At 44.9% G+C, this 14,493-nt stretch overlaps 1 protein-coding gene across 1 annotated transcript; it reads right to left on the bottom strand.

Annotated features, from left to right (window-relative positions):
* Positions 1 to 10,519: 10,519 nt before the first annotated feature.
* On the bottom strand, positions 10,520 to 13,963 carry LOC125510919. The gene is made up of 7 exons (XM_048676210.1): positions 13,572 to 13,963; positions 13,150 to 13,361; positions 12,468 to 12,632; positions 12,199 to 12,366; positions 11,890 to 12,082; positions 11,625 to 11,783; positions 10,520 to 11,523 (listed from the first exon to the last, which is right to left on the bottom strand). Exons 1-6 carry the CDS (start codon positions 13,768 to 13,770, stop codon positions 11,761 to 11,763), a joined length of 960 nt encoding a protein of 319 aa, XP_048532167.1. The 5' UTR covers positions 13,771 to 13,963; the 3' UTR covers positions 10,520 to 11,523; positions 11,625 to 11,760.
* Between the last annotated feature and the right edge of the window lie 530 nt (positions 13,964 to 14,493).

Below are 14,493 nucleotides of genomic sequence, written 5' to 3'. Positions count from 1 at the left end.
TGAACGCCGACCAGGGCCAGGCCCACCTCTCTCCTAGGTGGTCTCAACCTGCCCTGTCGCTCCGCCTCAAAGTAACTGTCGGGGGCCGTCAGGAACTCAGGCCCATCACTACCTGGATGGAGCCACCTGCCCCTTCAGCCCCCATCTCTGAACAGTATCATAAGTAATGTAACAGTATAAGTATATATTATATGCTCGTGATCACCTCCCGAAGTGATCACGGCCCAGTAATATAGCATGGCAGACGGACAAGAGTGTAGGGCCACTGATGGAACACTAGCATCCTATACTAAGCATTTAGGATTGCAGGTAAAGGTAACAACAGTAGTAGCAAGGACAGGCTATGCATCAGGATAGGATAACGAAAAGCAGTAACATGCTACACTACTCTAATGCAAGCAGTAGAGAGAAGAATAGGCGATATCTGATGATCAAAGGGGGGGCTTGCCTGGTTGCTCTGGCAAGAGAGAGGGGTCGTCAACACCGTAGTCGAACTGGGGTCGCCGGCAGTCTCGGGGTCTACCGGAAAGAAGTAACGGAGGGGGAATACAATAAATAATAGAGCAATCAAGGTATCACAAAGTATAACAAGACAATACGCGGTGCTAGAGGTGACCTAACGCGGTACTAAGTGACACCGACAAAGGGGGGAAACATTCGGGAAAAGATCCTCAGTGTTTCGCGTTTTCGGACAGATGAATCGGAGGAGGAAAGTTGCGTGTTTGCTATGCTAGGGATGCGTGGCGGACGAACGAGCTGCGTATCCGGATTCGTCTCGTCATTCTAAGCAACTTTCATGTACAAAGTTTTTTCATCCGAGTTACGGTTTATTTTATATTAATTTCTAAAGTTTAAAAGATTTTCTGGAATTGTTTTAAATTTGATATTAAACTCTAAAGTGCGGTCAACCCAGTCAACCTAGTCCACTTTTGACTAGTCAACAGGACAATGTAGACCACATGTCATAGGCTTAGACATTTTTAATCTAATTTATATTTTATCTAACAGTAGGGTCCATATGTCATATACACTACACCTAACCACTAATTAGCCTAACTACTGATTAGCTACTAACCTAAATAGGGTGGTCTCATCCAGAGACGCAGCCAGCCACACACATATGGCCGCACACACACAATCAGCCACGGTCTTGGCCATGACCAGCCGCAAGCAGCAACGCAGCAGCAATGTAGAGTAGTAGCAAGTAGCACTAGTTGGCATCGGAACAGCAGCTAAGCCAGCAAGCAGCACAACATGGCTCGGCACCAGCAGTAGTCAGCAGCATCGCAGCTAAACAGCAGAGCAGAGTAGCGGCAGGACGAGCAGCGGCAGCGACGTGGGCGGAGCACGCACGGGCGGCAGCAGGCGTGGCCAGGAGCGGGCGGGCGCAGGCGCGAGCGGCCAGAGGCGAGCATGGGCGGAGCGAGCTCCCGTCACGATGGTCGAGCGCAGATGCTAACTATACGGCGACGGATCGAGGCCGGGAGGAGGGGTAACCGGACGAGATGCTCACCACGAGCTCGATGGAGAGGTCGGGGAGGCCGGAGATGGACCAGAGCGATGGCATCGACCGCGAGGTGGTGGCGGCCCAGTGGAGAAGACGGCGACGGCGTCGGCTACGCGGCGTCCCGGCTTAATCTATAGCCCGGGGCGGACGAAGATGGCCGTGGTGGACCTCCTAGACGTGCTCCCATGCGACGGCGGTGACAATGGCCGTGGTAACGACGGGGAGGCAGCGGTGACCGCACCAAATCCGAGTTTGAAATCGAGTCGAAGTGGAGAGGGGCGAAGGGGGATCGAGGGGGCACTGGTCGAGGGAGAGCTAGGGTTTTTGACGGACATGTTTTATAGGCCGGGGGGCTACGTGTTGGCCATCCATGGCCAGTGTGCCATGGATGTGCGCCACGTCTGGCTCTGCCTCCTCTGGCGAGAGGAAAGGGAAAGGCCGGCTAGATGGGCTGGGCCTGGAACAGGGATAAAGATGGGCCACATGCACAAGGGGCTTTCCCCATTTATTCATTTTTGTGCAAACTTATTCAGCTTCGGTTTTGCTATTGATTTAGATGTCAAATGATGTTTGTTCTAGTCCAAAATTTGTACATAAATACTGAGTAACATACCAGAGATGCACAAAAAGTTTCAAGCTAAATGGAATTTTTTGTCTATTTTTAGAAATTGAAAAGGGGCAATTATTTTGCTGCTCGTACAGTTTTAATCAGGCTAGGGGCCTTTTAATAACCCAAAAGTTGTTGGCTGTTACATGAAAAATACTTAGTGAAAATTTTCCACCCATCGAACATTTTTATTTCATAGTTTGAAGAAATAATTTTTTTACTTGTTATTTGAATTTGAATTTGATCTTAGTTTGAAACAAGTGAGGTTTAGCAAAAGTTTAATTATGATGACCTGGCATGATTAGCAAGGGTTTACTGTAGCTTAACTATCAGGGTGTCACAATTACAAACCAAGCAGCTTCAATATGGTCCATCACATGAATCAAACATTACTAGGTACTCCAGGAAACAGAGTATTGCGATCGGTAAGAACAATCTCACAGCTCTCAAGACCAGCAACTAAGTTCCAGCACAACTCTTGCCTCCCCTGTCCTTTTCAATTTTGTGGTCGATGCCTTTTCTTGTATTCTCACGAGGGCGACCCAATGTGGTCACATTAGTCCGGTGGTCTCTCATCTCCTTCCGGAAGGGGTTTCGCATCTTCAGTATGCCGACGATACGATCATTATGGTTGAGTTGGATGATGCGTGTATTGCTAATTTGAAATTCATCCTTCTTTGCTTTGAAGCGGTCTCTGGCTTGAAGATTAACTTTTCCAAGAGTGAGGTTCTAGTTACTGGTGTCAATGATGCGGAAGCCCTGCGTGTGGCCAGGCTTCTTAACTGTTCTTTAGGTTCCTTTCCTTTCAAATATCTGGGCCTCCCAATTTCTCCTTGTAAACTTCTTGCTAAGGACTTTGCCCCGGCTGTTGCTAAAGTGGGGAACAGGGTCCTTCCATGGCGAGGGAGATACAATACTAACGCTGGCAAGGTGGCCTTAATCAACTCCTGTCTCTCTTCCCTTCCTATGTTCCTTATGGGTTTCTATCTCCTTTTGGCTGGTATTCACGCTGGCTTTGACAAACACAGGGGTGCCTTTTATTGGAATGCGGCTGATAATAAGCGGAAATATAGACTAGTCAAGTGGCAGCTTATGTGTCGGCCTAAGAACCTTGGGGGGTTAGGCATTATTAATACATTGGTGATGAACAAATGCTTATTAATTAAATGGTGGTGGAAAATTATAACTACTGGGGCCGACTCACTTTGGTATTCTATCCTCAAGGCCAAGTATTTCCCTCAATCTAGCCCCCTGTTTGCTTCTGTTGGACGAGGGTCTCAATTCTGGAAGAACCTTGTCAAAGTCAGACCAATCTTTTTGGAGCATGTTAAGTTTATCGTGGGCAATGGTAGTTCTGTTCGTTTTTGGCGGGATTGGTGGTGTGGAGATGCTCCCCTGGCTACTCAATTCCCGGTTTTGTTTTCTTACTGTCCTAAGCCGGACATCTCCATCGCGGAGGTGGCGGATAATAATTGGGACCTGGCTTTTCGCCGCTCCCTGTCTCCTGAAGAGTTGGAGGATTGGCAAAGTCTTTCTGCCCTCTTCCCTGTGCTCTCGGAGGCTCCGGATTCTGTAGTTTGGCCTCATTCGTCTTCTTGCGGGTTTTCGGTCAAGTCTCTTTACTCTAGGCTTATCGGAGGTACCCCCTCGAATATATTCTCTAACATCTGGAAGTCCAAAGTGCCTCCTAAGATTAAGATATTTCTTTGGCAAGCCTTCAGAGGCCGCCTCCCTGCGGCTGATCAGATTCGCAAGCGCAATGGTCCGGGTTCAGAGTTCTGTCACCTTTGTGGTGCTTTGGAAAATACGGACCACATCTTTTTTCATTGTGTCTTGGCTAAGTTCGTTTGAAGTTGCGTCAGATCTTGGCTTCAAGTCTCTTGGAATCCCTCGTCCTTCTCTGAGCTTAGAACCCTAGCCAAGGTTCTGGTTGGGGTTACTAAGAGGGTGTTCTGGGTTAGCTTGGGTGCCTTATGTTGGTCTCTTTGGACTACTAGGAACAAATTCACTATCGAGCATATCTTTCCATCTAAACCTGCTGACGTTCTTTTCAAATCTTGTATCATTTTGCAGCAGTGGAGATTATTGACTAAAGAAGACGATCGGGATGCCCTGGACGTGCTCATCGCCAAAATTCGGGCTTCGACATCCTTCTTCTCCGGGCTGGGTCCTAACGTCTGATCTCTGTTGCGGTGGTTTTATCGGTTGGTCGTAGTCGTCTCTCCCCTCCGGCCTGCGCGCTGTGTATGGCAGGGTGCCATGTATCGCTCTGGACTTCTTTCGCGTGCTCTAGGCTTTTAGTCGCTGGATTCGCGGTTCTTGTTATCTGTTTGGGTGTTCGGGTCTGTGACGCTGCCGTGTGGCTTTATTTATAAAGTCGGGCCAAGGCCTTTTATCTAAAAAAAGTTCCAGCACAACTGTCAGCCCAAGTCAAGTTAGCCATCCTCTTCCACTTCTCCTTTTCTAGTTTGGCCTGCTGCTAGCATGCGATCACATCACAACGAAGAAATACATTAACAACAATGCATATGACATTAATAAAGTTTGAGAGAAATATTATCTTTTGGCCATATGTGAAAGTCTACCGACCAGTGACGCTCAGTTCAAGGATGTCAAAGTTACTATAAGCACTCGAACAAATGTCGATATGATTAGGAGCATGCTTAAGCTTCAAAAGCAAATAGCATTTCACAAGTTGTCCTTCCTCTATTTCCATTCAAACAAGGGAATGTTGTTAATGCATCCAATAAGACCTTTTCGACTCCCGACAAGATTCTTTTTTTTTGAGGAATCACCGGGGGGGAGAGGATCCCCACCTGAATTATGTTGCTCAAAACCCCAGCCAAAGCCGAGGTGAATGTTTTACAGGGTTACGGCAAGCCGTGAGGAGAGGTACGCCAGCCAAGACCTAGCTGACCCCTTATCTACCGGTACATGGAACCGGTGAGTCCAAAGTTCAAAGTCAGTACAAATGTTTGTGATGGTAAGAAGAGCAGAGTGATCTTCATTCCTGAAAACCGCCGCGTTCCTAGGGTCCCAAATTTTCCACAATATTGCAAGGAGCACTTCCGGCCAAATGGAAGAGTCGAGGCCAGGGGGAAGCGTAGCAAGCCAAATGTCCTGCAGTCTGTCAGTCGGAGCGATTCCTAACTGCAACCAGACGAGGTTTGCTTTCGGGCATCGGAGGAAGAGATGGTTTGTATCTTCAGAGCTAGCAGGGCACCTGGGGCACTTTGCATCTGGTCCAATGTGCTTATGAAACAGGTTTGCTTTGGTGTTTAGACGGCCATGAAAAAGCAGCCATGCAAAGAGCTTCAGCTTTGGGTGAGCCTTGGAGCGCCAAATTAAAGGAGCATGAGCGATCTCCTGATCCTCCTGAGTGAGTAGCTTGTAGGCAGCTTTGGAGGAGAAGGCCGTGCCGTGGATGAGGTGCCTCTCGTCGGGGCTCGTGGATAAAGAGAAATCCTGCAACAACAACAGTACCTGTTCCAGCTCGCGCGAGGCGGCCGACGTTAGCCGGTCCGTTAGGTTCGTAAGTAGCCCATACTGCATGGCATGAAAGACGAGGATGTGCTTATCTGAGGAGTGAGAGTAAAGACTAGGAAAAAGCGAAGCTAGAGGTGCATGAGCAAGCCAAGTGTCGTGCCAAAAAAAGATTCTCAGCCCGTTGTTAGTGAGGACGAAGGTGATAGAGGATAGGGTAGCTAGTTGGGCTTGCACCGCTTTGGTTAGGTAGGAGGGATTTTTGCAGGAGGCTATGTGGGGGATGCTGTGTAGGTGGACTCTGTTTAACCAGGCTATCCAAGGTAACTCTTGGTGGGAGGTGGCGGATAGGAATTTATAGACAAACTTCATAAGCAAGCAGTCATTTTGTAAAGCTAAATTTTTGATGCCTAGACCACCGAACTCTTTTGGTTTACAGATGTTAGACCAAGCAATAAGACACTGAGCACCCGAACAAGACTCATCAGTAGCCCAAAAAAACGCATGTCTAATAGCGTCGAGCTTTTTGATTATTTCTTTTGGCAGTTTGAACACGGACATGAAGTAGGTGGCCAGCGAGTCAAGCATAGAGAAGATGAGGACCAGGCGGCCTGGGCGAGAGAGTAGCTTAGCACACCAGCCAGGAAGGTAACTAACACAGTTCGTGATGATTGGCTGGAAGGCTGCGGCAGCAAGTTTAACGGGGGAGAGAGGTAGACCTAAGTAGGTTTGAGAAAAGCAGGAAACCGTGCAGTCCAAGGCTTGTGCGATGTCAAGAGAGGTCGCCTCATCCAGGTTCATAGGGACGAAAGTTGTTTTGGAGAAGTTAATTCGCAGTCCTGTGGCTATTCCCGACAAGATTCTTATGTACTGATTTAAAAAAAAATCTCATCTACTATTCCACTAACCTGTACTATTTTTGACATCTTTAGGCAGAGCATAAGTTAAGTCCTTTTGGACCCCGGCAAGATCCTCATCCACTACTCCGCTAGCCTACATCTGCTCAGATGAATGAAGAATGTATACAAGCTAGCCTTTACCAAAATCTGTTTCACCTAATATAACAAACTATGCACGTTAGTGAGCTCAGAACGAAAAACATGAGACAGTCAGGTGGAGGGCTCTTGCCCTCCCCCGGTGACCTTCAAAAAAAAAAACATGAGACAGTTAACTTCAGTGAGTCATTCCATACATTCTACTGTCTTCAGAATCTGTGTCACCATACATGAGACAGTTAACTTCAGTTAATATGGTTCACCTAATATAACAAAAGCTGTGTCACCTAACATAACAAAATCTCATCGTCTTCAGAGTTCAGACTGACAGAGCGTTCCAGAGGACAAAATTATCAAGCATCCGAACAGCAAAAGGCTGGCAGAAAGCCAGACAGGTTATCATGCAGTTTCCTTCTAAGCTTCTTCATCGGTCTTTATTTTTTGCGTATATTCTTCCTCAGTCTTCTGATTCACATTCTCCGTCCATGTTTCCCTCATCATCATCATTCCTTTGTGTGCACCCTTCACTTCCTAGCTTCATCTTATTATCCTGCTTGCCATGAGATGCAGTACAAGTCAAATTCGCAACAGTGTTGATCCTGCTTATAGTAACACAACATGATGCATTACTATTACATATGCTTTCAAAGACCCTAAACAAGAACAAATAATATATACTCTTTTATGCACATACCTTGTACTAGATTTCTCTGCTCCATCAGCAGCAGCAACAATGCTGTTCTTCCCATTAGCGCCAAGAGCTTCAGTGCGCATGTCCTGCAGAATGCAACAGGCTTCCTCCCGAATGGAAACAGACGCCGCTTCGTCACAACCTAGATTGCTCAGATTCTCACGCAACAGCTTGGCTTCCTTTACAGCACCCTGCTTGAAATATCGTTTTGTGACAAAATTTCAAGAAATGTGTACAGATCTGCCTATGAAAAGCCAGTGAAGGCAGAAAGGTCTGCATTTATGCACTTACCACCATGGCAGCTGCGGCGACGGATCCAGACCCTTTGTACAACATAAGACTGATGGCATGCTCTCTGATCTGGTTGCAGCGCATGCAAGTCATGTTACCGGAGTTGTACCTCCCGCACATGGCCCTCTCGCACATCAACTCAGCCTCTTTGCAGATACACTAGTTGAAACCAACAGGTTTAATTTGTACTGTACTTAGTAAATGGAACAAGGACTGATACAGACTAAGTGGACATGAAAATACCACCAAAGCAGCGGCTGCGGCATATGCGCCAGAGTATTCGCACGCTCCGTCGATTATGTCCTGCGCACGCTGGTGTCAGTTAATTTCATGAGAGAATTCCTTATTTAACACTATTTTAAATTTTGTTTTCTTATTTAACATTCAAAAACTACTTCTTCCTTATCTAACAGTGAGTTAAAATTTTATGCCCTTTATGACACTTTCATCCATTTTGAGACTAAATGACACCTAAAAAGACCCCTTTGCCCCTCATGTGATATATGTGTGTGTAAGGTGCAGTAGTATACACACAATATCAATGGGGCAGTAGCGCACACGCACGCATCGGGAGGAGCACGCACACAGCAGCACACTGCACATAGGCACGCGCGCACACAACAGCGCACACGCACACAGCACACACGCAGCAGCACAAACACGCACGTACACACGCACACACATACATGGCTATATGTATTCTGTACGTGCAGCATAGACGTGTGGGTATTCAGAATTGTATGCATACAACATACATCTGCTAGAGCCATAAGCCACGTACGGAGTACATGCTACTGCCGTGTATGGCCTTCGATGCATGCATGCAATTGTACGCGTGGGCAATTTTGCCATGCACTACGTACAAAGGCAATGATAGACCATCTAATGTATGCATCCACTATATAATGTATCTAGACATACATATATTCTCCCTTGGAGATCCTGCACTAAAAGAAAACTCAGATATTTAAAATAGATTATGTGAGCTCCATAAGAAAATCCAACAATTAATAGTATAACAATTATTAATAAAAATGATAAAGAAATCATTGAACAGCACGTGCGCCCAAACATACCACTTGAGGGGCAAAAGGGTCTTTTCAAGTGTCATTTAGGCTAAAAATGGACATAAGTGTTATAAAAGGCATAAAATTTAGACTCGTTGCTATATAAGAAAGAAACTATTTGTCGATGTCAAATAGGGCATAAAATTTAGACACAGTGTTAAATAAGGAATTCTCTCTAATTTCATCTTTGTCCCTCTCACACAGACCGATGAACTTGGCCTCCGTCTCCAGACACTTAAAAGCATCGGTTTGCAATTGATACAAGGAAATTGTTCGAAACTTTAGTTCATGTTTTCAGTTTTTGTTCACGAATTGAAGATATTCATAATTCCTTGGTGTTTCCAAAAAAGATTTAGAGTTCAAAAAATTGTTTGAAATTTTCAAAAATTGTTTTCCTTTTGCAAAAATTGTTCAATGTTTCCAAAAGGATTTTCGGCTTACAAATTTTGTTCACTTATTCAAAAAATGTCGTGCTTCCAAATTTGTTCGGGATTTCCTAAATTGTTCAACGTTTAAATTTTTTTAATTAAACTTTTTGTGCTTTCAAAAGTTGTATCTGTGAAAAAAAAATGTTCCTACTTTTAAATATTATTCCCAAATGAAAAAAATGTTTACGTTTGCAAACAGTTTAGGAATTTCCGAAAATGTTCACGATTTCAGAAAATTTCAAAAATTGTTCGCGACTCTAAAAAATTGCTTAATTTTTGGAAGGAAAAATCATGACTTTCCCAAAAGTGTTAAGTTTGATACTTTTGTTAGTTCTTGATGTTTTGCACTGCATATCAGTCAGATAGCTGTTTCGGTCGTAGTGGCTTTCCCCAACTACCCCGTACGCCGTCTCTGGTTCGATTCCTTAGCGAACGCTTGCTACAAGTTTTTTGCGATTTTCCTACCCTTTCTTTGCGTCGCACCACACTAGGCTGGCTTAAGTGGACTGCCCCCTGTGCGATTAGCCGACTACCTGCCATAAAGAGCGGCATATAGGGCACCCACGACCTTGCTCACGCGCGAGCCAACTTGGCCTGGCCCAACAGAAAGGAGAAGGGCTTGGGGCGTCCTTGGGTCGCACGATCGCTCCACCACCTGAGCCATTACCTTCTGCAAAAGTTCACGCATTTTTAAAAAAAAGAAAGAAAAAATGAACAAGGAAAAAGAAAACCAAATAAAAGTTCATCAATTTTGAAAAAAGTTCACAAATTTGAAAAAAGTTCGTCAATTCTAAAAAATGTTCATCAATTTTGAAAAAAAAAGTTCATCGATTTGTGAAAAGTCCACGGATTTTAAAAAGAGCTCAGGAATTTAAGAATAGGAAAAAGGAAAAGAAAGGAAAAATAAAAGAAAAGAAAAATGATAAGAAAAAGGAAAAGGAAACAGAAAGTGGAAAGAAAGAGAGAACAAAAAGAAAAAAAATTCAACATAGAAATCACATGACGTGCGCTGTCTCAGCTAGTGCAGGTAACTCGCATTATTCCTGGATTTATTTCAGGATTTCCGGCGATATGCTTTCACTGGGAGGAGACGTTCCCATCGACAACGAGGCGCGTAAATCTCAAGATGATATGCCGGCTCAGTCTCTCGAAGGTGCTCATAGGGGTAGGGTGTGCGTGTGTGCGTTCATAGGGGTGAGTGTATGCGCGTGTATATGAGCGCTTGTGTCTGTACTGATGCTCAAAAAAAAAAGGTAGTGCAGGTAACTGAGAACACAGAGGTTTGCGCTTCAAATCCCCCCCGAGCATGCTCTATCTGTGCAGGCCCGCAGAGTTGTGGAATTCTGGAGAGTCGCCTGAGTACAGTCTGAAATCTCAAGGGTGTGGATGTAAAATTGGCATTCTGTAGAAAATGTTGTCTCCTACTCCTACCAACAACAATTTCAGAACGGAGGGAGTAAATCATAACTTCAGTTCCAAAGGTGGACCGCTAATATTACCCAGATTTGATTACAAACCAAGCAGGTTCAAAATATGGTCCATCGCATCAATCCAATAGGTACTGAAGGAAACAGAGTAGTACGGTCCGTAAGAACAATCTCACAACTATAAAAGACCATCTCAACTAAGTTCCACCACAACCATCAGCCCACGTCAAGTTAGCCATCCTCTTCCACTTCTCTCCCTTTTCTAGTTTGGCCTGCTGCAGAAGTTGATACCATTAGCATGTCAACAAGTTGTGGAAAAGCAGAGAAAAACTACAACGTTTTGATAGTTGTGCTGAGGGAGAAAATTTGCATATGGCATTACTAAAATCTTATCAATTGTTACTGTGGGAGAAAATACAATCTTCTGGCCAAGTCATCAATATATTATTATTAAACAAAGTCCACCGAACAGCAACACTCATTTAAAGGATGTCAAATTGGCACAAAAAACAAATTGTATCTACTATTCCACTAACCTACTATTTTTGACATCTTTAGGCAGAGCAATTACTAAGTCCTTCTGAACCCCGACAAGATGAATGAAGAATATATACAGGCCTTTATCAAAATGTGCTAACGGGCAACAATGTTAGCAAGCCTTTATCAATGAAGAATATATACAGTCTTAATCAAAATCTGTTTCACCTAATATAACAATCTTTTGAACCCCGATCTCAGAACGAGAAACACGAGGCAGTAAATTTGAGTGGGTCATTCAATACATTCTACTGTCTTCAGGATGACAGCATCCCAGAGGAGAAAATTATCAACCATCAGAACAGCAACAGGCTGGCATAAAGCCAAACAAGATTAGCATCAGGCTGGCATAAAGCCCCAGTCTTCTGATTCACATTCTCCATGTTTTCCTTAGCATCATTCATTTCTGTGCACCCATTACTTAAGTGTCCTCTTATTATCTTCCTTGCCACTAGATGCAGTACAAGTCAAGTCCCCAAGAGCTCTGATCCTGCTTATAGTAACACAACACAATACATTGCTATTACATATACATGATGCCTCTCCAAGACCCTAAACAAGAACAAATAAGATACACTTCTATGTACATACCTTGAAGATTTCCCTACTCCAGCAGCAGCAGCAACAATGTTGTTCCCATTACTACTCTCCATGTTTTCCTTATCATCATTCCATTCTGTACAACCATTACTTCCTAGCTCTTTCTTGTTATTAGCTGCAGTACAAGTCAAATTCCCAACAGTGCTGATCCTGCTTATAGTAAAACAACATGATACATTACTATTACATATACAGGAACAAATAATATGCTCTAAAAGACCCTAAACAAGAACAAATAATATGCTCTTTCACAGACCGTGCCTAGTAGATATATCTGCTCCAGCAGCAGCAGCAGCAGCAATGTTGTTCTTCCCATTAGCACCAAAAGCTTCAGTGTGCATGTCCTGCAGAATGCAACAGGCTTCCTCCCGAATGGAAACAGACATTTCTTCGTCACAGCCTAGATTGCTCAGATTCTCACGTAACAGCTTGGCCTCCTTTGCAGCGCCCTGCTTGAACCATCGTTTTTGCAGTAAATTTCATGCAATGTGTACAGATCTACGTATCTATGAAAAACAGTGAAGGTAGAAAGGTCAGCATTTGGGCGAGCCAGACACTTTCTTACCACCATGGCGGCACCAGCAGCGGCGGCGACGGATCCAGACCCTTTGTACAACATAAGACTGATGGCATGCTCTCTGATCTGATTGCAGAGCATGCAAGTCATGTTACCAGAGTTGTATCTCCCGCACATAGCCCTCTCGCACATCAACTCAGCCTCTTTGCAGATACACTTGAAACCAAAAATTTAAATTTGTAGTTAGTGCAAAGAAAGCTACTACTGCTTAGTAAATGGAACAACGACTGATACAGATTAAGTAGGCATGCACATACCACCAAAGCAGCAGCGGCAGCATATGCACCAGCATATTCACACGCTCCATCAACTATGTCCTGCGCATGCTGCTTGATTTTGTGGCTCAGGGCAGTCTCAGTGTCAGTTAATTTTATCTTGTTCCTCTCACACAGACCGATGAACTTGGCCTCCATCTCCAGGCACTTAAAACCATCGTTTTGCAATTGATATAAGCAAGTAGATTAGCAAGCAGTAAAAGAATAGATGACCATTCAATCGAGCTAGAAATGAAGCAGGGCAAAAATACTTTCAGTTATTCCAGAAACTGAAGAAGAGCCGGTTTATGAGTGGTTTGTATTATGGAGACCAAACAACGTTTACGCACTACATTGAAGGAATTGGTAGGATAGAAATTCTTTCTACTAGGTGCCTACCTAGTAGGATGCTTTTGGGAACTCTATAGATTGAGTGCCGAGTCAGAGTATTAACAAATAAACTGATCATGCAAAAAGAAAAGTCAACCAATCTATCATCAGTAGCGCACATGAAACACAATAATATGAGCAATATATTAAAGATACACTACAATCCATAAAAAGATGGGGAATAGGCTATTTTTGGGAACCTAAATACTATGGCACACCACAGTTCTTAAAACCTTTCCTGATACATGGGTCAAACATCTACCAAATGCAGGCAGGAGGTTTCCAAGTAAATTACCTTGCGGGCGAGAGGAATGAGACGGCCATTCTCATTTGTCCATGCAGATCGGACCACAAACTTGTGCCTAGTACAGGCAGAGTCATCGACAGATTCAGGAGGATTGCGGAGGTAGTACTCGCAGAGGTACTCCCGGTAGAGGGGCATGTCCGAACCGAGGCCCTGATAGATGGGCAGCAGCCTCCACCATCCCCATGCCTTCTCCATTTGATCTATCCATCACAACCAAGTACGCAGAAGAAGCAGATGAGCACAATAACATATATACGAATTCAATTGTTCATTAGGATGAAATGGACGGCTACTCAACGACAGATGAGGTTTGGGGAACAAATTGGCCATCATCAACAACAACTCTATCCAATGTATCAAAGCACAAAGTCATGATAGATTTCCACAGCGGAGAAAATAGATCAGCATACCTGGGTACCTGATGATCTTTGCCGAAGGTACCGACATATTTGTAGGTCTCAAATTACCCTCCACTTGCATCAGAAAAGCCCACCACTTCATGCGCATCCTAGTATCGTCGGGGGGGTACTCGATGCCGTTGGCGGCCAGCACCTCAGGGTCGTAGCGGTGGAACAACTCGTCGTCGTCGTCCATCCTGAAGTTCTCCATCCCGGAAGCCTCGGCGCTACTCAGATCTGATCTGCTCTCTGTACGAGGGTTTGTCCTTTTCTAGGAGGGGGGAGGGAACGGGATGGCACGGGATCTAGGGTTTGTAGATGGGGAATGGAGAAGACTGGACGGGGAGGGGACTTTTGAAAGGGCGAGACCTCCCCAGCCTTTTTTTTTTTTTGAGACAAGCGACCTGCTGCTGCCCAAGGATACACGCGAACCGCTAGACAACGGAATCCATCTCCATTTTGAATGGCGGCGAGTGCTAGGCGTCGGGCGCGCCGGCCCAAATTTGAGCCGGTTTAGTGCCGTCTGATTTGCTCCTTCTCTTTGATTTTGCGGTACGCCACACTTCTCTGATTAACAGGATCTCCGTTTTGACTGTAGGATGTCTGTTTTCTCTGTTTTGCCCGTCCGCGCTGGCTTACAACGCCGCGACCGGGTCATCTGTCTGAGCTGCCTCTCATGCCGCGGTCGTTTTTTCCGTCTGTCTCTCGCGGCCTAATCTACATCAACACACCGGGCCGCACCTATCTGCATGAGCTGTTTATTGAGTATCAAGTAAGGCACAGCTTGGGTAGCCCGGTTTTCTTTCAAATTGGAGGCAAAGTATCATCAACCACCGTCTGCACTGGATGGATCAATGGGCAGGCACGCAAGTCGCCGCCACTACAGTTTGGTTAATTTCAAATAGCCAGTTGGAAGGAACCATTGGCCAAGTTG

The sequence above is a fragment of the Triticum urartu genome, chromosome 5, assembly GCF_003073215.2.
Source record: "Triticum urartu cultivar G1812 chromosome 5, Tu2.1, whole genome shotgun sequence".
Taxonomy (NCBI): Eukaryota; Viridiplantae; Streptophyta; class Magnoliopsida; order Poales; family Poaceae; genus Triticum; species Triticum urartu.
The sequence above is the reverse complement of the archived record's forward strand: the minus strand, read 5'-3'. Positions and strand labels throughout refer to the sequence as shown.